Source organism: Salvia miltiorrhiza, chromosome 4 (genome assembly GCF_028751815.1).
Source record: "Salvia miltiorrhiza cultivar Shanhuang (shh) chromosome 4, IMPLAD_Smil_shh, whole genome shotgun sequence".
Taxonomy (NCBI): domain Eukaryota; kingdom Viridiplantae; phylum Streptophyta; class Magnoliopsida; order Lamiales; family Lamiaceae; genus Salvia; species Salvia miltiorrhiza.
In genome coordinates, this window is record NC_080390.1 from 8,064,462 (window position 1) to 8,089,603 (window position 25,142).

Below are 25,142 nucleotides of genomic sequence, written 5' to 3' on the forward strand. Positions count from 1 at the left end.
ATTTTGAAATACACAAATGAGTTAAAATTAAATAAATTTAAACAATGCAATGATATTATATATATATATATATAATTTAATTTAATAATCAATTATTTTTTTTAAAAAAAATTGTTACACTCAAAGAAAGGAAAAACACACTCATACTCTAACCTTCTAGGTGACTCGAACCCCTGACCTATTAGTTGGAAGAGAAGCGTCTTACCAACAGATTGCGCTTCATCTTCTTAATAATCAATTTGATAAACAAAAGAAAGCAATAAATATGATTATAATATAAATAAATATATTTTTTGGACACACATGTAGATAAAAAAATGAAATAAATGATTTTAGAAGTTATTGTATTTTTTATTTTTATTTTGAGGAAGATTTTAGAAATTATTGTATTACTAGTATGTCTTAAATGTATAAATATCGTCTTATTATATTAACATAACTAATATTTTTAAAGATAATTATGAGTAACAATTATTAATAAAATAATTGTGATATAAATGTAAATGTTGACATATGCATGAAAAGTGGACTACAACTACGGCCAATCCCCTTTCCAAATTTGAATACTAATTTAGATGACAAGTTCACTATAAGCTTTATTAAAATTAAAATAAATTTGGATATTCATGGGATACAACCACGGCCCATTCATTTTTCCGAAAACTCTCAAGCCCATTCGTCTATTTCATTTACCATTAGCCCTCGTATATATATCCTTGTGCAGTTACTTTAATTTTAAAACACTATTACCTATTTTTTCACTCTAATTTTCTCTCTTCTGCTGAGCAATGAATTTCTCTCTTCACTCTTTTTCTTTTTCTTTTCTTCTGCATCACGCTGGCCCTCTTCCGTTTTAATGGCCGAACCCAAACCCAAAGTGGCTAGCTCTCCTCCATCACTCAACACACAGGTTGTTATTATTGATAGTATTATTTTTTTCAAAAAAAGAAAGAAAAAATTAGCATAGAAATCATCGAAAATAATAAAAAACAGTATTTTAATTTATTCCTTGTAGTTTCAGTGAACAGCTTCAATCTGACGATCTCTCCTATGCTCCGCCTTACATAATAGTTTCTCTCTCCCTCACTCGGACCTCTCTTCAATTGCTCTCATTTGCCTCTTCATGACTGTACGATTCCTTTCCGATATTTAGCTGCATTTAGTTTACTAGATTGTTTTGTTAATTATTTCTTCCTTAGATTGTTTATTTATTTAATTTTTTTTTGGTTTAAGAATCAGATTGTGTCAATGCTGTTTTGTTGATCTGAATCTGAATTTGTAGTTTCAGGAACTTTGAGCTAGCGTGGCGGTTCGGCTTGATTTAGGTGAGTGGGGACGTTTTTATTTTGGTTGAAGATCTTTATGCTTCATGGTTGTTGGATTTTTGTTGATATCTGTTTATTTGGAGTTGAGTTTGTTTCAATTTACTTGCTTCCTTTATATAATTGAGGTTTTTCGATATTTATTGCTTGGATTTAGCTGCATGTCCCGTCGTATTAGTTCAGTAGCAGGAAAGTTTTGATAGTGTTTATCAGTTTGTTTGAGGAGAATTATTCAAAACCATGAAATTTCAGCTTATTGAGTTTGTTTGTGCAAGGACTAGTAGTACTAGCAAAGACACTTAGTTATGGTTTATGTGGTTCATAAATCTAAGTCACATTTGTTTCCCAAGAATTGTGCTTTCTAAAATTCATTGCGTTGGCCATTTTGTGATATATTTTTCTCTCTTGTCACAACCCAGATTTTTCTGGTTGAACTGGTCAAAAGATGGCTTCGATGACCCAGTGTCCGACATCATTTTCTGGGAATTTGTCTTCCAAGCCTACTGCTTCTGATCTTCTTAGGAGCTCAAATAATGGTGCTTCCGGTGTTCCCCTAAGAGCCCTTGGTAGGGCCCAACTGGGAGCGAAAAGGAGGGACTTCTCTATATCTGCAAAGGTTAGGAAAACAAAGAAGCATGAATACCCATGGCCAGAAGATCCGGACCTGAACGTGAAGGGTGGAGTCCTTAGCCACTTGTCACCTTTCAAGCCTTTGAAAGAGAAGCCAAAGCCAGTTACTTTGGCTTTTGAGAAGCCTCTGATGGATCTCCAGAAAAAGATAGTTGATGTACGATCAATTAAACTCCCTCGATGTATATAAACTCGTCAATCCAAAAAAACGTTATCACTTGGTTATGCCATGCAGGTCCAAAAGATGGCGAATGACACTGGTCTGGATTTCAGCGATCAAATTATTTCACTAGAAAATAAATACCAACAGGTATTCAGTAATATGTCTGCATTATCATGTTATTTTATCAATTTATTACTTGGTTTGCTAACCATTTTGTTCATTTTTTCATTGTTCTGATTGCAGGCTCTGAAGGATCTCTACACGCATCTGACTCCTATACAACGTGTCAATATTGCACGACATCCAAACAGGCCAACATTTCTTGATCATGTTTTCAATATTACTGAGAAGGTCCATAATTTTTTCTGCAATGTTTTCAATACATTGGAATTTGGATATAATTGTTGATACTGCTAGATAAAAGTTTTGAACGCATGGTAAATGAGTAGCCATTCAAAAGTTTTTTTTTTCAATTGTCTATGTCCAGTTTGTAGAGCTTCATGGTGATCGAGCTGGATATGACGATCCTGCTGTTGTCACTGGACTTGGTACCATAAATGGCAGAAGCTACATGTTCATGGGCCATCAGAAGGGAAGGAACACGAAAGAGAATATTCAGCGCAACTTCGGGATGCCTACCCCTCATGGGTATGTGTATAGATCATGTATTTTTCTCATTTTAACATATTGTTTTATAAGTAATGCAATGTCATAAAGTACCATTCCGAGTTCCCACTTCTCTAATGCACAATCATAAACTACCATCCCATGTGAAACTGCTCCATCTTATTGCTATTTGGAAATTCCATTGCCCAACTATGCATTTTGTATAATGAGGATACTAATGCTAACATGCTGGTGTCAACAGTTACAGGAAGGCCCTACGCATGATGTACTATGCTGATCACCATGGATTTCCGATCGTCACCTTTATTGACACTCCAGGGGCATATGCTGACCTTAAATCTGAAGAACTAGGACAAGTACTGTTTTGTTGTTCTCTGATGCAAAATCTTTGTTGGTGACAAATGTTTGCAGGCTGATTCTTGTTCTTTCGTTTATAGGGAGAAGCAATTGCACAGAACTTGAGAACCATGTTTGGTCTAAAAGTACCGATTGTTTCAATTGTTATGGGCGAGGGTGGCTCTGGCGGAGCTCTGGCTATTGGTTGTGCTAATAAGCTGCTAATGCTTGAAAATGCAGTCTTCTATGTTGCCAGGTGCCTTAAACGACAATATCTTTATACTTGCGTATTTTGAGATGCTTTACGTCTTCAAATTCAAGATATAATGGTGTCTTTTATCATGAGTCAAATATTACTTACAACTAAGATATGATTGTTTAACCGATTTTCTGCATCTTGACTTTTTCCTTTCCGTCTTCACGTGATAGCCCTGAAGCATGCGCTGCAATCTTGTGGAAGACTGCAAAAGCTTCTCCAAAGGTGATTTAAGAGGGTCATATCTGGTATACATGTCAAGAAGAGATGTTCAAGTTATAACTTATCGACTTTTTTTTTTCTCTCCCTATTTTTAGGCTGCTGAGAAACTAAAGATAACAGCAACTGAGTTGACAAAGCTGCAGATTGCCGATGGCATCATACCTGTAATATATCGTTCACCTTTTCCATTCTCTACGTGCAAATTGTCATGCCACTCGTCTCTTTCGTCTTGCTCTGCTGCCATAATAATTGGAACATCATAGTTTTCAAGATAAAGAATAATGCTAATACCTCATGTGTTAACATCATTGGGGTTGTATACCGTTGGTAATCGCTTGCTTATTATTTTAATGATTTGATTGATCCTTGTTGTTTGTATAGTCTATCTTGCATTCATTCAGGTTTTAAAAGTTCGTATTGATATACAGGAACCTCTTGGAGGTGCACATGCAGATCCCTATTGGACTTCTCAACAGATAAAAACTGCAATTGTTGAAACAATGGATGTGAGTGGTGCTTCACTTTCGATTTTAGCAAGTGTTCGTAGTGTTTGTCTGAAATCTAGAACTTAGAACATACTTGGAATCTGCAGGAACTCGTAAAGATGGACACTGAATCATTACTAAAACACAGGGCTCAAAAGTTTCGGAAAATCGGTGGATTCCAAGAGGGGATCCCAATTGATCCCAAAAGGAAGATCAACATGAAAAAGAAAGAAGAACCTATAGTTCAGATGAGTAAGACTTCGGAGGTGGAATTGAAGGATGAGATCGACAAACTGAAACAACAGATTTTAGAAGCCTCCAAGTCATCCACAGGCTCCCCCGAGAGAGGATTAAAGGAGATGATTGAGAAACTTAAGATAGAGCTCGACTATGAATATAACGAGGCTGCAAAAGCTCTAGGCATGGAGGAAAAAATCATGATGGTCCGTGAAGAAGTTGTAAAATCGAGGAATGTCAATGATCAGCTTGCACATCCCGCTTTAAAGGAGAAGATCGAACAGCTGATAGACGAATTTGAGGATAGCCTTCCTTCGGCACCCAACTACTCTAGCCTGATGTATAAGCGTGACATGCTGAATGATTTGTCAAAAGCTTTCGATTTCTCAAAGAAGAGCCCCGACAAAGCTGACTTGAAAAGTGAAATCAATAAGAGATTCAAAGAACTTGTAGAACGTCCTGATGTTAAACAAAAGATTGAAACACTGAAGGCTGAGCTATCAAACTCGGGAGTAACGGATGTTAGGTCAAACCCGGAGCTAAATGAGAAGGTTGCTAAGTTGAGCAGTGAGTTAGATTCGGAATTCAAAGACGTTCTTGAATCTTTGGGTTTGTTCGTGGTACCTTCCGAAGCCAAGGCAAAATTAGATGCTTTTAACAGAGAAGTCAAGATGACTATAGATGATGTCGTCAAGTCCTCAGATTTGAAAAACAAAATCGAGCTGCTGAAGGCAGAGGTGGCAAGAGCTGGAAATACACCAGATGAAGAATCAAGAAGCAAGATCGAGGCCTTGGCTGCAGAAACGAAGCAAGCCATTGCTGAGTCCATAAACTCCACGGAATTGAAAGAAAAACACGAGATGTTGGTGGCTGAGATGATAGAAGCTGCAACTGAATCTGAAGATGACCAATCCAAGCTCCACGATTCTCAAGTAAATGTCAATCTGGAAACCAACCGCAGCTTCACCTGATGTAATGTAAGTTCACATTCCATTTTTGTTACTTATGAATGGTTATTTTCGTGATCATAATATTTCAAGCATTACTAGGGTTGCCTGCCTAAGAGTTTGTAAGAAGCACGTCAGCATGCTCAAGAAACCTACCATAAGTCTACTAGCATCAGTTGCTGGCATTCGTAGGAGCCTGGTAACTAGAAGAGGATTTGCTTCCCGGTTTCATATTTGCTTGGGTGTTTCTTTGAATGATATACGTGACTTTCAATCGACTTGATTTGCAGTTTGTGCCTTGTGGTAGATGGATGTAGACACATTTTATAGATGACCTCAGTTCCATCCAAATATTGGGCATATTTTGTGAACTTTGGTAGTATTTGAGACATATATTGTACTTTGATAAGATTAGATAAAAGGATATTACGACGTATGTGGAAAACTTTTTAATAAAATGGTTTGGTGATATTTGTTTCTTTTTCCTATCAATGTTGTTAATCGGTGACTGATTGATTGATATCTTAATACACATGTGAGAAATTAATCTATAAGATACAAAATCATGTATATACATTCATCCATGAGTACACAAACCATATGTTGTCTATGAGATACAATTCAGTTAATAGATGAACAATAATAGGAGTTTCTAACGGTAAAATATTACCGCCAAATTTTAAAATTCATCTCAATCAACTGAAATTAGCAAAATTTCCGTTAAATATGTCTGTTGAGTTTGTTGCAGTTATTTGTTGAACTCATTTGCGAAACTGAAGAGTTATTAGACTATCAATTAAATATTGTCTAGCACTAGGGCGTTATTTGTTTATTTGTTTCTTTAAATAAAATAGGAAATTTTATCATTGTTATTTTAATTTTGGGCCAACTAATAATATAATAAAGAAAATTCTTATATAATATAAAAGAAGAGTTTTTTTGCCTCCAAATTTTCTTTTTTCTCTCACTTTTTATTTCCTAATTTTCTTTCTTCTTTTTTCTCTTTTCTATTTTAATTATTTTCAGAATTTTATTAATTTCAATTTATGAAAAAATATTTAACATGAATGTTAAATTAAAGATTACGTAAAAATCTTTAATTTGATTTAAAACTGATACGATCCTTGCCAAACCGTTCAAACGAACATGCAAGCGGAATACTGAAGAACGAACGATAGATGAATGGAATCCAAAAACCTCTTAATTTAACCCACGAAATTATATAGGCGAAAGAAATTCTTATATCCCAACGTGACGTTGACACAGCAACTCGGGGACGATGAATGACACCCGACGAGGGTTGGTTGACTCGCCGTTATGCCGATAGATGAATTCGACTTGGAATTTCAAGAAGAATTCGAAAACTCTCAAGAGAGAATAAAACTCACAGTTTTTGATAAAAATAATGTCTAATTTTCGGCAAACACATAAAGTCCTATTTATAGGCAAAAACTAAACCTAGTCTAATAAGGAAATAACTTTAAATAAAACCTTAATTAGCCAAACATGCCCTTACTCCTAATTTTCGAAAATAACATAAAAACTAAACTATTGGGCTCTAAAAAAACAATGCAGAAAATAAAATAAATAAAGTCTTCCAACTTCGGCCCAAATGCAAATAAATTAAAATTAACGCGCCAATTCCACCATCTTCAAATGGCTTCTTCTTCAACTCCTGCTTCTTCAATGACGAACCTTGGGTTGCATCATTCCCCCCCTCTTGAAGAGGATTTATTCTCAAATCCAAGTCGTCACCTACATCAAAAGGAAACATGTCCTTGCACATATGCAACCATTCCCTAGCACCAGGTTCAAACACCTTCAAACTCTTTCTCACGCGCCCATTGGTCAACAACTCAATGATCGGCCTTTCCTTCTTCATGGCCCACTTCCAATCACTAGTCTTGCAAGAAGGGACTTATGCATAAATCCATTCTCCTTTCTAACTATGGGCTGCTCCTTGGACATCACCTTCTCTGCTTCCTTTTGCAATTGCACTTGATCCTCATGAACTTGTTTAGGGCTAAGAGGAACAAGTGACACCTTCTTCTGCTTATATTCAAAGGAATATCTGTTGGTGAATCCATCATGAGTCACATGTCGATCGAACTGCCACAGTCGTCCCAACATGATGTGGCTCGCTTGCATGGGAATCACATCACACAACACCTCATCCTCATAATTCTCAATGCGAAAATGAACCTTCACTTGCCTCGTAACTTTGATGACGCCGGTCTCATTCAGAAATCCCTAATCACGGAGACTCTAAAACCGAAAAGACGAAACCTAAAATCTGGAAAACACGGAACAGAAAAGCGCAGAATATTTGTTAATCCTAAAACGCAGAAAATATGACAAACGCAGAACGTCTACCCTTGACACGAAGACAGAAAAACAAAATCTGGATACGAAACGCGGCTCTGATACCAAATGATACGATCTTTGCCTTACCGTTCAAACGAACACGCAAACAGAAGACTGAAGAACGAACGATAGATGAATGGAATCCCAAAACCTCTAAATCTAACCCCCACGAAATTATATAGGCGAAAGAAATCCCTATATCCCAATGTGACGTTGACGCAGCAACTCGGAGACGATGATTGACACCCGACGAGGGTTGGTTGACTCGCCGTTATGCCGATAGATGAATTTGACTTGGAATTTCAAGAAGAATTCGAAAACTCTCAAGAGAGAATAAAACTCACAGTTTTTTATAAAAATAATGTCTAATTTTCAGCCAACACATGAAGCCCTATTTATAGGCAAAAACTAAATCTAGTCTAATAAGGAAACAACTTTAAATAAAATCCTAATTAGCCAAACAAGACCCTTACTCCTAATTTTCGAAAATAACATAAAAACTAAACTATTGGGCTCTAAAAAAACAATGCAGAAAATAAAATAAATAAAGTCTTCCAACTTCGGCCCAAATGCAAATAAATCAAAATCAACGCGCCAACTCCACCATATTCAAATGGCTTCTTCTTCAACGACGAACCTTGGGCGGCATAAAAAACTATAGACAATAAATTTCAAAATGAATAAGTTATGATCATTTAAAGTGTCAAATTGTTGTTGTATTTTTCTTTTTGTATTATTTGTATTTTTCTTAACTTCTTTAATTAGTTTTTGACTGTTTAAATATGAACTATTAATAATAATACAATTTGAATTTTTAAGAGCCCAAAATTGTTATATTAAATTATAACTATTAATTTTGTTATATTGATGATTTAGTGTTATTTGTTCAAAATGAGATTAACTTAAATTATTTGCATTAAAATCTATTAATTAAAATATTGTTATTCGTATTTAGTTATTATAATCCAATACTCATTAAATTTAATACTCCCTCCGTCCACGAAATGAGTACCCATTTATGGACGGCACGGGTTTTTAGAAATGCATGAAGTGTAGTGTGAATAGTTTAAGGGTCCCACTTTTTGAGTGTATTAATTAAAGAGATGTGTGGGGTACACTTGCCAAAAAGGGAAATGGGTACTCATTTCGTGGACGGACGAAAAAGGAAATATGGGTACTCATTTCGTGGACGGAGGGAGTATTATACTAAGTAAGTTGATAATATTGTTATTATACATTATTTTAAATCAAATACTAATATATATAAATTAACATAATTTTTTTGATACCAATTAACCTAATCATAAATAATGACATTTTAACATTTTTATATAATTTAAAATTTTATAAATAAATAAATATATCGTAGCCCGTGCATCACACATGAGCGCGTACTAGTTTCACATAGAAAAACCAGTTAGTTTTGAACTTTTATGAGATGCACAAAATGATATGCAAATTCATGTATAAACACACAAAATTGAAATATATAGAAGATATATAGATAATGGAGAATTCCACATAATACACAAAAATTTAAAAAATCAAAGCATTTAGTTTTGAACTTTTGAATTTTATTGGAACTAAGAAATGCACAATCACAATAAATAAATGGAAAAACAGCTATCCTATTTTCTGGAAAATCTTGTCTAAATTTTCAGTTACCACTTATGTTGGGAACCTTGTGGAATATCCTAATCCTTGTTTTAATGATACCAAAATTCATAGGTCTTAATTGTAATAGACTAGAACACTTTTGAACTCAAGTGTTAGAGTTCGTTTCTAGTTTAGCTTGTGGTGTCGAAGGCTGAAGACGAAAGACTGAAGAACGAAGGACTGAAGACTGAAGACTGAAGATACCAACTGAAGTATCAGTTGAAGAATCAGTTAGGAACTGATTACTTAATGCGTGCCACAGACTGCTACTAAAGTCAAGTATCAGTTGAACATTCTTCCTCGGACTAATCTTCCAACGTTCAAAGGAAGCCACGTACTCACAAAGTACAGCCGCATTAAATACAGAGATCTCAGGATCTCCTTATCTCTGCAGAGGTCATTCCTATTTGGTGGCTACTTTATCAGAGACGTCACATCTCCTGTCCATCAAGAGAGCCGTTTCCACCAGACAAGGAACCTCGAAGATTGAAGCCTCAGCCCAAATTCGAATTGCTCTCCAACGGAAGAAATCTTGAGGACGTTCTACGCCAACAGATCTATTCAAGAGTTCTCCTACAAATAGCGCTCGAGGATCACTTCAACCTTCACCGATTCAACGACATAAGCTGAAGCTCTGCCAAAATTGCTACTCAGCTTAAAGCTTAACCTCCCCAAAGCTTGAATCGAAGAAGAGAATTCCAAAGCCAAAATCAGTCACTGCTGATTACACACATTCTCTTAGACCTTAGGCAAACCTCTGTTTACCCAGAAGCCAAGGTCAAACTTGCTACAAAGAACTTGTTCTTTGCAGTATAGTTGGCACTCGTTCAAACCTCCCCCCCCAAAAGAGTGTTTGAGTGATTCGGAGTTCAGGAAGGTACTCTGACTCTGAGAGTCTTAGCGCGGGTTGTGCTAAGCAAGAGAAATCCGACACGAGTGAAGTGTGGGTACTGAAGAAGGGTTTTCTTTAGTGGTACGGTTGTGTGCACCCGGCAAGCACACAGTTTGGTTTGCAGTGCACCTGTTAAGCACTTGCGGAGTAGATTGTTGGTCTGATCAACCGACCGTGGATGTAGGAAAGGGTTTTTCCGAACCACGTAAAAATCTCTGTGTTGTTTACAGCTTTCAGTTTTACATTCTTACTTGTGTTGTTTCATTTGTTAAACTGAATACTGATTAACTGCAAAGAGAAACCTAAGACTAACAACGTGCTCAACCGAGGCTATTGCGAAACTAAGTTTAATTTCCGCTGCGTATGATATCAGTCTGACTGATCTATCTTTTGATAGCCAGGAAGAGTGTTATCATCTCTGTTTTAGCAAACTCGACTGAAGCCCATAAGTGCATTAGTTAAGTTCCAGTAACTTAACTGATAACTCCTTACTGAAGAGCTTTCAGTATCAGTCGTCAACCCTGTTTGATCAAAACTGTTTTCAGTAAAACAAGCGTCTTTGTTTGCATGTAAAGTTTCGTTTTGATCTCTATTTGAGATCCCTCTGATTGAGGAGTATTAAAAATAACCCATAGGTGTATTCCCCCCCCATACACCTATTCGAGACCCTCAGGACCTAACAACGTATAAGGGTAATTATATTAATAGCCCCTGTTTTACTCAGTATAGCCATCAAATTAAATAAGTTAATTGAATAATATGAAAATATTCAAGAAATTACAATTATGGAAAATCGTTGAGGACTATTAACTTGGACAACCTTTTTGAAGAAAAACTAATAATAAAAGAAAATTAGATAGTAGTTTTGGCGGGAAAAGTTGTGAATCACAACTTTCCTTTAGTATAATAGATAGATAATTTTATATACTCCCTCCGTCCCTGAAATAAGTTCCTCTTTTTCCTTTTTGGGACGTCCCCCAAATAAGTTCATCTTTCTTTCTTTCCATTTTTGGACAACTACCTCACCACTAATAATACTTTATTGGGTAAATATCACTTTTTGGCCCATCGTTTGAGCGTTTTCTCAAATATATCCCACTCTAAGCATATTTACAAAACAATACCCATCGTTTTATTTTTTTCTTATTTGTGGCACGCAAAAATTTTCCGGCTACCGGTAAATGACGTGTTTTGGCCAAGTGCCATGTAGCTATTACACGTCAGCATTTTAAAAAAAGAAAATAGAAAAGAAAATACACATCATAAGTTAAAGAATAATAGAAAATCCCACCTCACCTCACTTAAAAGAGAGAAAAACGGTTCATCTCCTCCGTCTTTCTAAATTGCTCTCTTCAGCGCGCCAAAACCTCCATCGTCTTCAACCTCCCCAGCGCAGCAGCATAATCCTCCATCGCGACCCCCTCCACCTTCGATTTCTCCCTTCCCTCGCCTATCCCAGCGCTGCCCTGCCCCGCCCCAGAGCAGCGCAGCCCCGCCCCAGCGCTGCCCTGCCCCAAGCTTGCATATACGATTGATGAAAATGAGCAAATAACTGTAATAGCTTACTCATCCAAGATTCCAAACAACACGAAACAATGAACAGAAGTTACAAAACTACATAATAGAATGCTCAATTTTATGCCACAACAACCAATAAAGATCATATATGCAGTGTGGAGATTAGCATGGAATACAGCAACGAATGAACCAAATAAACAAGACACACAGAGCCACTTCATCTAACTTGGAGCCCTTCTGAAAATGTAATGTTTATACGTATTCACGCATACTGAACCTTTTCCAACCAAAATGAACAATCCTCATATGTCGACTTTCTCACATATGTGTGCGTCTATGTATATATATATATATATATATATAGGGGAAGGCTAAAATAAGAACGCTTCTTAAAATATAAATTAGGAACCATTTTCAGCCCTTAGATCATCAAGATATACGGTTGATTCATCACCTTGTTGGATAAATTCATGGTCCTGAGTTCGAATCCCAAAGGTAGCAAAAAATTATTTTTCGCAATTCATGCCTTTATACAGTTTATTCATGCGTGTTATACATAAAATTCATGCCTTTTTGCTGGTTCGTAATTCTTAAAATAAGGGTGATTTATTGAATAACCGCCCCATATATATATATATATATGGAATATGAGAAACCAGCGCAGCGCAGCCCCGCCCCAGCGCTGCCCCGCCGCAGCGCAGCCCTGCCCCAGCGCAGCCCTGCCCCGGCGCTGCCCTGCCCCAGCGCTTACACGAATTGAATAAAACAACAAGGATAGGAAATAGCTTATGCAATATTCCAAAACAGCACCTTGAATTGAATAAAACAGTAAGGATGGGAAATAACTTTTGCAATGTTCCAAAACAGTGGTGGATACCTTTCATCCACAAACATACAAAAACGCATTAAATAAGTTGTTTTGCCCCTAAGTGGTGGATATCTTTCATCCACAAATATATAAAAACACATTAAATAAGATGTTTCAAGGCTTAGCATACTCTAAATCTCAGTTTAAATTGGTGTTTTCTAAAGAACTCCGGCATCCTCATGCATTATATTCAAGGTGGTGTAGGGTTGTCTACTTGACTGCCTCCTTGGCTTTGAGATCCCTGAGCGGTTCCCTCTGATGCCCTCTGAAGTCCACTAATGAAATGGACACGACGTGATCCAGGATCCTACAAACAACATTTATTCAATAAGAAGATGAAATTTTGGATCATTAAAAATGAGTGGAAGTTAGAACATTTACTCGGACATAGATATTCCCTGTCTCAGTGGATATCATTGCACCATAGCCTTTACGTGCCTGCGTAAAACATCTTAAAGTTCATAGAGTAGCCGAAAAATCGATATAAATCAATCAAAGTGTTTTTTATTCTAAATTTACCTGTCTAATCTCTTTATTTACTTGCAAGTCAGTAGGGTTACTTTGCTTTGGAGCACGTGGCTGTTTTGGAGCCGATGGAATGTTCTTTGCAGGCGGTGGATCCTTCTTCTTTGCAGCCAAAGTATCCTTCTTTGCAGCCGGTGGATTCTTCTTTTTTGCAGCCAATGGATCATTCTTTGGGGCCGGTGGCTATTTTTAGAGTTAATAAAAAATGAAGGAGTATAGTGGTCAAAATATGCAAAAAATAGTTAAATCTCAATGTAGAAATTCATAACAAAAATTTACCTTTGGAGGGGCCTTACAAGTACGCTTATTATGATCAAATCCACCACAATTTTTGCACGACATTTGTAGTCCACGCATAGATAATTTGGTGTTGGATTTGTTTTGTTCATCATCAAGTCCCCTACGCCTACACTTCTTAGGTCTTCCGGTAGGTCTAGAATATTGAGGAGGCAAGATTGGATGACCCTCAACTACAGGCCAAGCCTTGTATCCAGGCAGCGGATGTAACCCAAACTTATAGCATTCCAAAGCATTGGACTTATAGTAAAAGGGATCAATATATGCAACCGGATCCTCCCTATTATGAAATATACAGCTTAAGGCATGCACACATGGGATGGCAGTTAACTCCCATGACCTACAAGAACAGACCTTCCCAACAACATCAACAACATATGCATCATCTTTATGATGTACTTCAAACTTTCCCCCAACCGCCGGCCTTACAATGCAATGCCTCACGTTATTCTCAATTTTAATGAGCTTCTTTCGAATATTAGGACAAAGTAAATCAGATGAATCCATGCTTTTTTCCATGCCAGCACTCAAATCATATATCCTAGTCATGATACTCGTCCTAATATCCTCTAGCATATCAATCAAAGGTTTGTCTCTTGATTTCAAAATATAACTGTTAAAGGTCTCACACACATTGTTGTCAATAGTGTCGGTCCTCGTGAAAGAGTTTATGAGAGCCTTACAGAAAGATGAGGGTCCCTTGCTCATGAAATCTTCGGCTGCCTGTGCATTCACTTGACGCATCTCATCCAAGCACCATTCAAATTCTGTCTTTGAATTAGCTTTTGCAATGTTCCAAAACATCACCTTGAATTTTGGCCCTAGGAAATTCTTTTTCCAGTTCGCGTATATATGTCTTGCGCAATGTCTGTGCTCACTAAGGGGAGCGAGCCTCTGTATGCCATTAATCAACCCCTGAAAATCGTAGTCCACGCCACATTTACATGATGTGTAAAAATCATAGATTGGAGTCTTATAATTATGTCACCATTTATTCGCATATTCAATGAACTAAAGGAGAGAACTGATAAGTATTGTTATAAATTGCAGTTCGCTATTTAAAGGGAAGACAAATCTAAATAGCAACTTTACCTTTTGCTTGTCGCTCATGAAAGTCCATCCTAGTCCGTCGTTGATATTTAGATCTTCGAACAAGCGCTCAAAGAACCAAGTCCAGCTATGCTCGTTCTCCTTCTCCACGACAGCCAAAGCAATGGGATACATCTTGTTGTTGCAATCCTTTGACACAGCTGCTAGCAATGATCCTCCGAGGACGGTCTTCAAGAAGCATGCATCAAATCTAATATACTTCCTACAACCTTGCAAAAAACCCTTTCTCAATGCTGAGAAGCCGATGTAGATGCGCTCAAACACGGGTTTTTCTTGCTTATCCAGAAAGGTTTTCAACTCAAAACGACCTTCTTTGTCGTTCCTCATCAACTCCATCACATAGGGTCTAAGCTTGGCATAATGATCATGAAATGTGCCCCTAATCTGCTCCAACGCCAACCGTTTACCCCTATAACATTTCATTGGTCTAACTTTACAGCCATATGTCACCTCCAAATCAACAATCATTTCTTTGACCGTTATATTAGCATTGTTTCTAAGCTTCGGTAAGAAATGGGCAGCCACGAACTTCGCATTCACTTGCCTATTAACTTGTGCTCTTATGCAAGAGTGTGTCACATTCAAGGTTTTAATTATACACGTGGGTTGCCCATGTATCCTACTAGCATATAACCTCCAATTGCATCCTGGTGCGCAAACAGCTTCAACCTTACCATATGAAGTCTTAGTCCACTTGATATTGTAGCCATTTGCAACAGCCCATTGCCGCACTACATCTTGGCACTCTTTCGCATCCTTGAATCTCATTACAAGCTCCAACTTCACATCATTGAAAGGGATATTCTTGGAGTATAGTTTGCTCTTTGGTTTTATGTTGCCATCGTCATCCAAACTCTCACAAGAGGCATCCGAATCAAACTCATCCTCATTTGGTAAGACAACCAAAGTAGATGGAATTGTAGAGCTTTCATGTAGAATACTCTTTCCTTTTTCTTCTACAATCTTCTCTTTTTTGCTTGGCCTTTCCTTTGTTCGTCTAGCTTCCAAAAACTTATCATCTTCATCGGAGAAATCACTCTCCTCAAGCCCATCATCACTTGAATCAGTACCATCTTCAACAACATTTTCAAAAAGCTCCCAATCACTATCCTCCAGCTCCTCATCGTGATCATCTTCAAGAGTTTTATCATCAATCTTATCTGCTATCTTTTCTACCTCTGCTACCTCTGCAACAGCCGTATTACATTCACATAAAATCTCCAAATTCTTCTTCTCATCCACAAACTTCAATGCTAGACTAACAAAGTCAGTTTCTTCATCATCAACATTCACAAATGTGAACTCACCAGTCTCTTTATCTTTGAATGCATACCTAGACATACTCTCACACCCCAAATCAGCACCCAACACCTCATGCACAAATGCCTCCTCAAACTCGAACACATCATATTCAGGAATGTCCAAACACAGTTTTTCTACATATTGATTATTACCAACAAACTTCCCATCATACCATATCCTAAGTCTAACCAACAGACTAGACATACTCTGCAATGATAAATTACCATAAACAGGGTATTAGAGCAAGCACCATTTCAATCTAAACAGAAACGTCATGTGAACATAAAACATTCTCTTCAAGAAATTACCATAAAACAGGGTATCTAAAAATTACCATAAAATAGGGTATCCAGGGCAACGCTGGGGCTAGGGCAGCGCTGGGGCAGGGCTGCGCTGGGGCGGGGCAGGGCTGCGCTGCGGCGGGGCAGCGCTGAGGCGGGGCTGCGCTGCGCTGGGGCGGGGCAGCGCTGGGGCGGGGCAGGGCTGCGCTGGGGCAGCGCTGGGATAGGCGGGGGAAGGGAGAAATCGAAGGTGGAGGGGGTCGCGATGGAGGATTATGCTGCTGCGCTGGGGAGGTTGAAGACGATGGAGGTTTTGGCGCGCTGAAGAGAGCAATTTAGAAAGACGGAGGAGATGAACCATTTTTCTCTCTTTTAAGTGAGGTGAGGTGGGATTTTCTATTATTCTTTAACTTATGATGTGTATTTTCTTTTCTTTTTTCTTTTTTTTAAATGCTGACGTGTAATAGCTACATGGCACTTGGCCGGAACACGTCATTTACCGGTAGCCGGAAAATTTTTGCGGGCCACAAATAAGAAAAAAATGAAACGATGGGTATTGTTTTGTAAATATGCTTATGGTGGGATATATTTGAGAAAACGCTCAAACGATGGGCCAAAAAGTGATATTTACCCTACTTTATTTATTCTTACTTTTCACTTTTTCACCACTCCAAATACTAATTACTCCCTCCGTCCCCAAAATAAGTTCCTCTTTGGGGACGACACGAGTTTTAAGGAAAAATAGTAAAGTGTATTGATAGTGGAGAAAAATATGTTATAATTAGTATTGAGAGTGGTGAAAAGGTGAAAAAGTGTTATAATTAGTATTGAGAGTGGTGAAAAAATGAAAAGTAAAAATAAATAAAGTATTATTAGTGGTGGGGTAGTTGTCAAAAAATGGAAAGAAAGAAAGATGAACTTATTTGGGGGACGTCCCAAAAAGAAAAAAGTGGAACTTATTTCAGGGACGGAGGGAGTATAACACTTTTTCACATTTTCACCACTCCCAATACTAATTATAACATATTTTTCTCCACTATCCATACACTTTACCATTTTTCCTTAAAACCCGTGTCGACCCCAAAGAGGAACTTATTTTGGGGACGGAGGGAGTATTATTTTAAACAAAAATAATTTTTAAAGTTTAAAAATTTAAATATAAATAATTATATATAATGTTGTGGTTGGGTGGTCATGGATAAATCATTCAAAATAGATGTGGTTGGGTTGGGATGATTATTGATGATGTGGAAGAAAGAGAAATTAATTAAATATTAATAAGGTTGGATGGTAGGGTGGTTAGAATGGTTGTTGTTATTCATGGTCTCACCATTTTCGTTTTGCATTGATGATTATGGTGGTCTGGTTTTCACAGAGCCGATTGGTCGTCGGCAAAATTAAGATGCGCAATGTTGATGTTTCAGGTCATAAAGTGTGGATCATCTACTGCTTGCGGAGGACCAAGATTGCCGAGCATCGATGCTTTACTGTCCAATCAAAGATTGGCTTTCTGCGTGCCTAGCCACATCGGCGAGTGGGCTACACTGCTCCACAATAGCAGTACAAAATATGAGAATATTGCTTACTCAAACAAACTCAACACTTTCTTCTACATCACGACATCGGTGAAGTTAGAAAGCTGAGATCTTAACGAATCTCTCTCTCCGAGGATTGTTGGGAGCATTAGTTTGCCCTATAATCTTGATTCTTACAAGGAAGACAATCGTTTGATTTTGGGGCTATAGATATAAGGTATTAAATTTAGGGGCTATAATTATGTATTATTATTATTATTTTAGATGGAGGCTATACTGAGTAAAAAGAGGGCTATGAATATAATTACCCCACGTATAAACCAAAAATCCAAGCCCATCCCAAAGACCATGATATTGAAGCTCAGTCCAAATTCCATGTCATAGTTTCGAGCTATTTGTGATTTAGGAAAATCGAGCTTTTTTTTTCGAGCTAAATTTTTTTGGGCCAAACTCTAAACTTTCGAGCTAGGCCATTTGACCAACAAGTGTACGATTTTTTTCTAACATGTATCAATGTTTCGAGCTAGGCCATTTGACCAACAAGTGTACGATTTTTTTCTAACATGTATCAATGTTTCTTGATGTTCATGTTAGAAAAAATAGATCATGTTTTTTCAATCAATATATTTCATAATTTCATTTCATAATTTAAATATTGGATAATAGTTCTTGCAATTGCATGTATCGATTCAAGACAATTTAAAGAGTGAAAAATTTGGAGAAGATGTGGACAATGAGAAGATTGATAAGAAATGGAGTGCAAACAACCAACATCACGATTTGTTTTCCAGCGTTGTGGTGCTCACTTTGCACAGATGATATAAGTTCTTGTTGAAAAGTAAATTTGATTTCAGCCGGAGAAAAAACGAGGCCTAATCCATCAACGCTGAAAACAACATTAAAACTAATGAACCATATTAGCATAGATTGTGCTGTAAACCTTAACACAGGTGACAACATATGCACATGTTAATTTGTTAACTCTAGCACACGTGGTTCTTTCTTCTAACACACAAAACACCACGCTAACTTGGACTTTGGGGTGGTCTGTTGGTGTGAAAATTGATGCAAACGGTTAATCCCAATGGCAGCGACAACTATGTATATTAGGGTGGGACACAGAGGCGGTGGCACAAGGAATTTAATGGAAGTAGCCACAACTATGGCTGGGGACAAGCTGCCACCCAAAGAGGAAATAGTGCAAGAATGCCCAACTCACCTGGAGAAGGAGGCGGCCTTGAAGAAGAATTTCTGGACATGTTGCAGCGCAATGATGATGTAGTGCAAGGATTGCAGTGTGTACTACCTTTGGAGAAGAAGGAAGAGGGGAGTTTGCGATCTGGCTCCCGAAAAAGAGTTGTTGGGAAATTTTTGAATGCGATGAGCGTTGTATGCTTATTAGGAGGACCCGCAGCTGCAATTAAAGAGGATGTGTTTTCACAGGGATTAAGGCAGCTAAAGCTTCAATGTGATTTTGGTTAAGGGTTTCTCTAAGTCGGGTTGGGGACTTTAAAACTAGCGCTGCATGGGAGGCAACCCATGTTTTTCTTCTTAGTTTCCTGTTGTTTCTGTTTTTCTTGCTGTTTTGTTGATGTTTTGTTTTGGTTGTGTTCTGGTGTTTGATGCAGGTTCTGTTCTTTTGGGAGAGATTTTTGTGTGAAAAAGAAGAATGCATGGTAACGCGAATTCCAGAAGCTCATCTCCTTCATTAATGCTTCAGGGAAGTGTTCTCTTACACTCTTGTGCTTTGTTCTAAGTGTGGGGGGATGAGAGTTTCTGGTTAAATGCGGGAGAGTTTATTTCTGTGCTTAATTGGTGGGCAAATGGCCCCCCTGCATTTAGTGAATGTTTAAAATTAAGCTTGCCCATATTGATATTTTGAAATGATGGTTTTCGATGTGATTTTTGGGTTAGTGTTGATTGGTGGTTATTCTGGTTTTTCTTTTTATAAACGTTTCTTGTTGGTGCAAATAAATTATGAGTTTTTTTTTTGTTACAACGCTTTTGTAAACAATTGAAACGTGATTTGTCCGGTAGATGCTAGAGGGAGTGTTGTCAGTGTGATTGCCTACGATCGTATCTATTTGTGTAAAGTGTTTGAATTTTGAGATATTTTACAACTCTGAGTCTCTGTTCCTCTAGAAAATCTATGAGCATGGGAAACCACGTGAAAAGACTTTGGATTACCTCCAGAAGACTTTATTTCACGAATCTTGGCTTAACTGTCGAAATTAAAGAAAGAACTTCTAAAGATAACACAAAAAATTGTGAAAAAGTAAATAGTAGTAAAGTGAGATATTGATTATAAAGGTGATCACATTAGGGAATTCACTTCTAGCGGAGAATTGGGTCTGACCGAATCATTTATTTACAGTCGTGTTGCTTCTTCAACCCTAAGTATTTGCATCATCTAGAGACATGTGTTTTTTGTGAAAAATCTTGAATTGGCTTGTTGAATGTTTGGTTGGAAATAAGCATCGTGGAACCACCTCTTTATTAGATTCATATGGATTTTACTTGAGGACAAGCAAAAGGCTAAGTGTGGGGGGGTTGTTTAGTTCTATTTTGTGATGTTTATATGGGTGTTTAGGTGTGTTATGAGTTTATATTTTTGGTCTCGTTCACTCAGTAATTGATTGATTTGAGCTTATGTGCTTATTTTGTTGTCTCAGGATTGGACGCTCTAATTGATTAATTAGTGAAAAAATATAGAGTTCAAATTTGGCTAATTGGTCCTCACAAGAATCGTAGCTCGTCTCGATAGGAGTTCGTAGACGAAAATGGATCCAAAATCGAACTTGTAACAAGGGAGAACGGGTCGAAACAAAAACATCACGCAGTGTAGTCCGCGCGTGAGCGACCTAGCGGGCGCTGGATATTTCCCGCGATCGAGCTGCGCGATATTCAACGCCCGTTGGCCTTTTCCAGTGCCCGAGTGGCTCTCTTCCTCACCCGCTGACTCCTCCCCGCGCCCGAGGGGCTTCATCCTCCGCGACCGCGCAATGAAGCCAGCGGTCGAGCTCTTTTCAAGCCCCGCGCCCGAGCTGCAAGGCCTGCGGTCGAGGGTTTTTCACGCCCCGTGCCCGAGCTACAAAGTCCAGCGGTCGAGTTCTTTTTCACCTCCGCGCTCGATCTCTTTTGCTACAATCATAATATGCCACGTGTTCAGTTCAACATTAAAGAGAAAAAGCATATTTTACATTCAGGAGTATAAAAGAGCAGACTTCTCATCTACTAGGGTACGTTGAGACTTACACTTTCCCAGACGCAGTTCTAGCCATCGTTCCAGACGTCAGTTTATTAGTTAGGGTTTATTCATTTTCTTATTTCATTCTTACGCCTAGAATAATTAGTAGTCAGATATTCTTTTCCAGTTATCATCAATTACTGTAAGTTCTACTTATTGCTTAGAAAAACTCTGGATTTATGATTTCAATACCGTAATTGTTATTTCTTTCCGGATGCTCTTTAGATTTGTTCTTATTATTAATTTCTTCCATGTCTAGATAATTGTTATTTATATTGCGCAATTAGTTTAATGAATTATTATTTTTCCTCAAGAACCCTATCGTAGATTTCCATGCTTTTTATTCCTGCGTATTATTTTAGATCTTGCCTAGATAATTTTACTTGATCTATTTTTTGCCTAGATAATTTACTTATTTTATTTTAATTACGCGCTAGATAAAGAGAGAGAGAGTCAGCCCCTAAAATCTTGATTAGAGTGTTTAGGTTTATTTTCTGTTATCTGTGTGCAATACGAGAGAACACCATGTTTAGCCTTCCTTGAGAGACAACTTTGGTTAGCTTATTCCACTGCAATTGACCTCGTACGATTGCGAGTCAATTCATTAGGTGTTTTGAGTTGAGTCAGCTACCCTGACCACCATGAAATTTGATGGTTCTCGTAGCATGCATGAACATCTCATTGAAATGACAAACATTGCAGCAAGACTTAAGTCATTGGGGATGGACGTGGATGAGAATTTCCTTGTGCAGTTTGTCATAAACTCACTTCCCCTTAATACAACCCATTCCAAATGAATTATAACACTTTGAAAGATAAATGGAGTGTGAATGAACTTCATGGAATGCTGGTTCAGGAGGAAACAAGGCTTAAGAATCAAGGATCTCATTCTGTTCATTTTGCAATGAATCAAGGAGCTGGTAAGAAAACCTTAAAGAAGAATGGAAAGGGCAAGCAAGGACATAAAGTAAATGAGCCAAGTGCCTAAATCCAGAAAAAGGAACTTGACTATATGAAATGCTGATTTTGTAGGAAGCCTGGATGCTTTCAAAAGGATTGTCTGAAACGTAAAGCATGGTTCAAAAAGAAAGGTGTACTTTTTGTATGCCTTGAATCTAATTTAATTGAAGTTCCTTATAATACTTGGTGGATTGATTCTGTAGGTACCACTCATGTTTCCAATATGATGCAGGGATTCATTACAACCCGAATCACAAAGGCAAATGAAAATTTTGTTTATATGGGGAATCGAGTCAAAGCTCCAGTTGAAGCTATTAGAACTTATCGTTTAATTTTAGATACCAGAAATCACTTAGACTTGTTTGATACTCTTTATGTTCCTTCTATTTCTCGCAATTTAGTTTCAGTATCGAAACTTGATGAAGTTGGTTTTTCCTCTCTGTTTGAGAATGGATGTTATTATTTATCGAAACAAAATCTTCTTATTGGTTCTAATATTTTAATTGATCAATTATATAGATTAAAACTGGATGATGTTTTTGCTGAGACTCTCTTAACCGTGCATCATAATGTTGGAACTAAACGTTGTTTACCTAATAAAAATTTTGCTGACTTGTGGCATAAACGTTTGGGGCATATCTCCAAAGAACGACTGCAAAGATTGGTAAAGAATGAAATCCTTCTCAATTTGGATTTTACTGATCTTGGCATTTGTGTGGATTGCATCAAAGGACAACAAACAAAATACACGAAGAAATTATCCACAAGAAGCACACTTCTTGAAATTATCCATATCGATATATGTAGGCCTTTCGATGTTAATTCTTTCGGAAAGGAAAAATACTTCATCACCTTTATTAATGATTTCTCACGTTATGGTTACGTCTATTTGCTGCATGAAAAATCTCAAGCAGTAGATGCCTTGGAAATCTACTTGAATGAAGTAGAAAGGCAATTGGACAAAAAGGTGAAAGTTGTTAGGTCTGATAGAGGTGGTGAGTATTATGGAAGATATGATGAAAATGGGCAACACCTAGGTCCATTTGCTAAAATCCTCGAGAAACGTGGTATTTGTGCGCAATACACAATACCAGGTACACCGCAACAAAATGGTGTATCAAAAAGGCGAAATAGAACACTAATGAATATGGTTAGGAGTATGCTAAGTAATTGTTCTTTACCCATTTATTTGTGGATGTATGCCTTGAAAATTGTCGCGTACTTATTAAATAGGGTTCCTAGTAAAGCAATTCCTAAGACTCATTTTGAACTGTGGACAGGCAGGAAACCTAGTTTAAGGCACCTGCATGTTTGGGGTTGCCCGGCAGAAGTAAGGATTTATAATCCGCAAGAAAAGAAACTGGATGCAAAAACCATAAGTGGTTACTTTATTGGTTATCTAGAAAAATCAAAGGGGTTTCGATTTTACTGTCCTAATCATAGTATGCGGATTGTTGAGACTAGAAATGCAAGGTTCATTGAGAATGACGAGATCAGTGGGAGTTCAATTCCACGATAATTGGATATTAAAGAAGTTAGGATACAAGTTCCTTTAACTTGTGCTTCTAACAATGTTCCTCCAACTATTGTGCAAAATGATAATCAGGAACACAATTATGAACCCATGATTCAACATGAACCTGTTGTAGAAGAACCACCACAAAAAATAGTGTTAAGAAGGTCTGAAAAAGTAAGACGGCCAGCTATTTCGGATGACTATATGGTTTATCTACATGAAGCAGAAACTGAAGTAAGTGTTAATAAAGATGATCCAGCCTTATTTTCACAAGCCATGAGTTGTAATAATTCTGATGAATGGTCAGATGCCTTGAAAGATGAAATGAAATCTATGGAAAATAATGATGTCAAAGATCTTGTAGTTATGCCAGAAGGGTGCAAGAGCATCGGTTACTTGATGCTCGTGGTAACATTGAATGCTACAGGGCCAGACTTGTTTCCAAAGGTTTTACTCAGAAAAGTGGTGTCGATTGCAATGAGATATTTTCACCAGTCTCACGAAAGGACTCGTTCAGATTTATTATGGCTTTAGTAGCTCATTATGTCTTTGAGCTACATCAAATGGATGTGAAAACTGCCTTTCTTAATGGATATTTAGACGAGGATGTTTACATGGATCAGCCGGAAGATTTTGTGGTTAAGGGAAATGAACACATGAAGTGGAAACTAAAGAAATCATTATATGGTCTTAAGCAAGCTTTCCGACAATGGTACTTGATGTTTAATGATACCGTTGTATCCTTTGGATTTAAAGATAACATCGTTAATAGATGTATATATGTGAAGTCAGTGGGAGTAAGATCATATTTTTGATTTTGTATGTTGATGATATCTTGCTTACAACTAATGATCTTGGTCTTGTTCATGAGACTAAGGAGTTTCTCTCTAGTAAGTTCAAAATGAAAGATATGGTGAGGCAAGCTATGTGATAGGAATAGAAATATTCCGAAATATATCACAAGGAGTGTTAGGCTTGTCTCAGAAAACATATATCAATACAGTATTGGAGAGATTCAAAAAGGAAAAAATGCTCAGCATCGCCCGTTCCAATTCAGAAGGGAGATAAATTTAGTCTCGCTCAATGTCCTAAAAATGATTTGGAACATAAACAAATGGAAGCAATTCCTTATGCATCCGTTGTTGGGAGCATTATGTATGCTCAGACTTGTACTCAACCGGATATTAGTGTTTTATGCCTTTATGTTCGTATTTTGGGAGTATTGTGATTGTTGTTTTGATTCACATTTTAGTTGATTCATAAGTATTTATGACGTGTGAACTATATTTGCAGGGAATTGAAGAAATAGGGGGTAGTTAAGATTTTAATGGAAATAAATAAAGGCTTGGAAAATCGCACACCGCCTCGGTCGAGGAGTACCGCGCCCAGCGCACCCGTTCCCTTCTCCCCATCGGCCGAGGCCTGCCCCCATCGGCCGCATAGCTCCACACACCTCGCAACTCATCGCCCGCTCCTCACTCCACCACGCCCCAGCACCGAGCGCCTCAAGGCCTCGCCCGAGCGCTTGGCCAAGCGGTCGAGTCCATCAAGCCAGCGTCCGCCGGTTTTCACCTCGCCCAGCGGGCGAGCGCACTACTCCGCGCTCGAGTGCCCACCACTCGCCCGCGCTCAATCACACCCCAGCGCCCGAGGGAAATACCCATTGGCCGAGTGCCCTTGCATAGCTGCGTGCATCCCTCGGCCGAGCAGCATGCCTCGGCGGTCGAGCTCCTCACTCTAAGCTCAATCTTTTGCTCCAATGAAAATACGCCACGTGTCTGATTTCAGTAATTAAAATAACAAGGCGTATTTCACTTTTTAGAGTATAACAAGAGCAAATTTCTCA

At 37.9% G+C, this 25,142-nt stretch overlaps 2 protein-coding genes across 5 annotated transcripts; one reads left to right on the plus strand and one right to left on the minus strand.

The window, feature by feature from the left end:
* The first annotated feature begins 887 nt into the window (after positions 1-887).
* On the plus strand, positions 888-5,713 carry LOC131022561 (acetyl-coenzyme A carboxylase carboxyl transferase subunit alpha, chloroplastic-like). 4 transcript variants are annotated; one of them, XM_057952069.1, is made up of 14 exons: positions 888-910; positions 1,016-1,129; positions 1,283-1,325; positions 1,742-2,109; positions 2,188-2,262; positions 2,359-2,466; positions 2,603-2,763; positions 2,984-3,098; positions 3,180-3,334; positions 3,508-3,559; positions 3,652-3,720; positions 3,985-4,062; positions 4,149-5,255; positions 5,328-5,713. In XM_057952069.1, exons 4-13 carry the CDS (start codon positions 1,768-1,770, stop codon positions 5,247-5,249), a joined length of 2,256 nt encoding a protein of 751 aa, XP_057808052.1. In that variant the 5' UTR covers positions 888-910; positions 1,016-1,129; positions 1,283-1,325; positions 1,742-1,767; the 3' UTR covers positions 5,250-5,255; positions 5,328-5,713. The 4 variants fall into 4 exon arrangements, with proteins under 4 accessions (XP_057808052.1, XP_057808054.1, XP_057808053.1 ...); XM_057952071.1 differs by having other exon boundaries at positions 894-910; positions 1,234-1,325; XM_057952070.1 differs by having other exon boundaries at positions 894-910; positions 1,240-1,325.
* A 6,998-nt stretch (positions 5,714-12,711) lies between these two features.
* LOC131022563 (uncharacterized) lies at positions 12,712-16,059 on the minus strand. The gene is made up of 4 exons (XM_057952073.1): positions 14,438-16,059; positions 13,043-14,260; positions 12,905-12,961; positions 12,712-12,830 (listed from the first exon to the last, which is right to left on the minus strand). Exons 1-2 carry the CDS (start codon positions 15,959-15,961, stop codon positions 13,298-13,300), a joined length of 2,487 nt encoding a protein of 828 aa, XP_057808056.1. The 5' UTR covers positions 15,962-16,059; the 3' UTR covers positions 12,712-12,830; positions 12,905-12,961; positions 13,043-13,297.
* Between the last annotated feature and the right edge of the window lie 9,083 nt (positions 16,060-25,142).

Coding starts and splice junctions, on each gene's coding strand:
- LOC131022563 (XM_057952073.1), bottom strand. CDS start 15,961: ATGTCTAGTCTGTTGGTTAGACTTAGGATATGGTATGATGGGAAGTTT. Junction 14,261..14,437: donor TCATGAGCGACAAGCAAAAG/GTAAAGTTGCTA, acceptor TACGATTTTCAG/GGGTTGATTAATGGCATACA.
- LOC131022561 (XM_057952069.1), top strand. CDS start 1,768: ATGGCTTCGATGACCCAGTGTCCGACATCATTTTCTGGGAATTTGTCT. Junction 2,263..2,358: donor TAGAAAATAAATACCAACAG/GTATTCAGTAAT, acceptor TTCTGATTGCAG/GCTCTGAAGGATCTCTACAC. Junction 4,063..4,148: donor CAATTGTTGAAACAATGGAT/GTGAGTGGTGCT, acceptor TGGAATCTGCAG/GAACTCGTAAAGATGGACAC.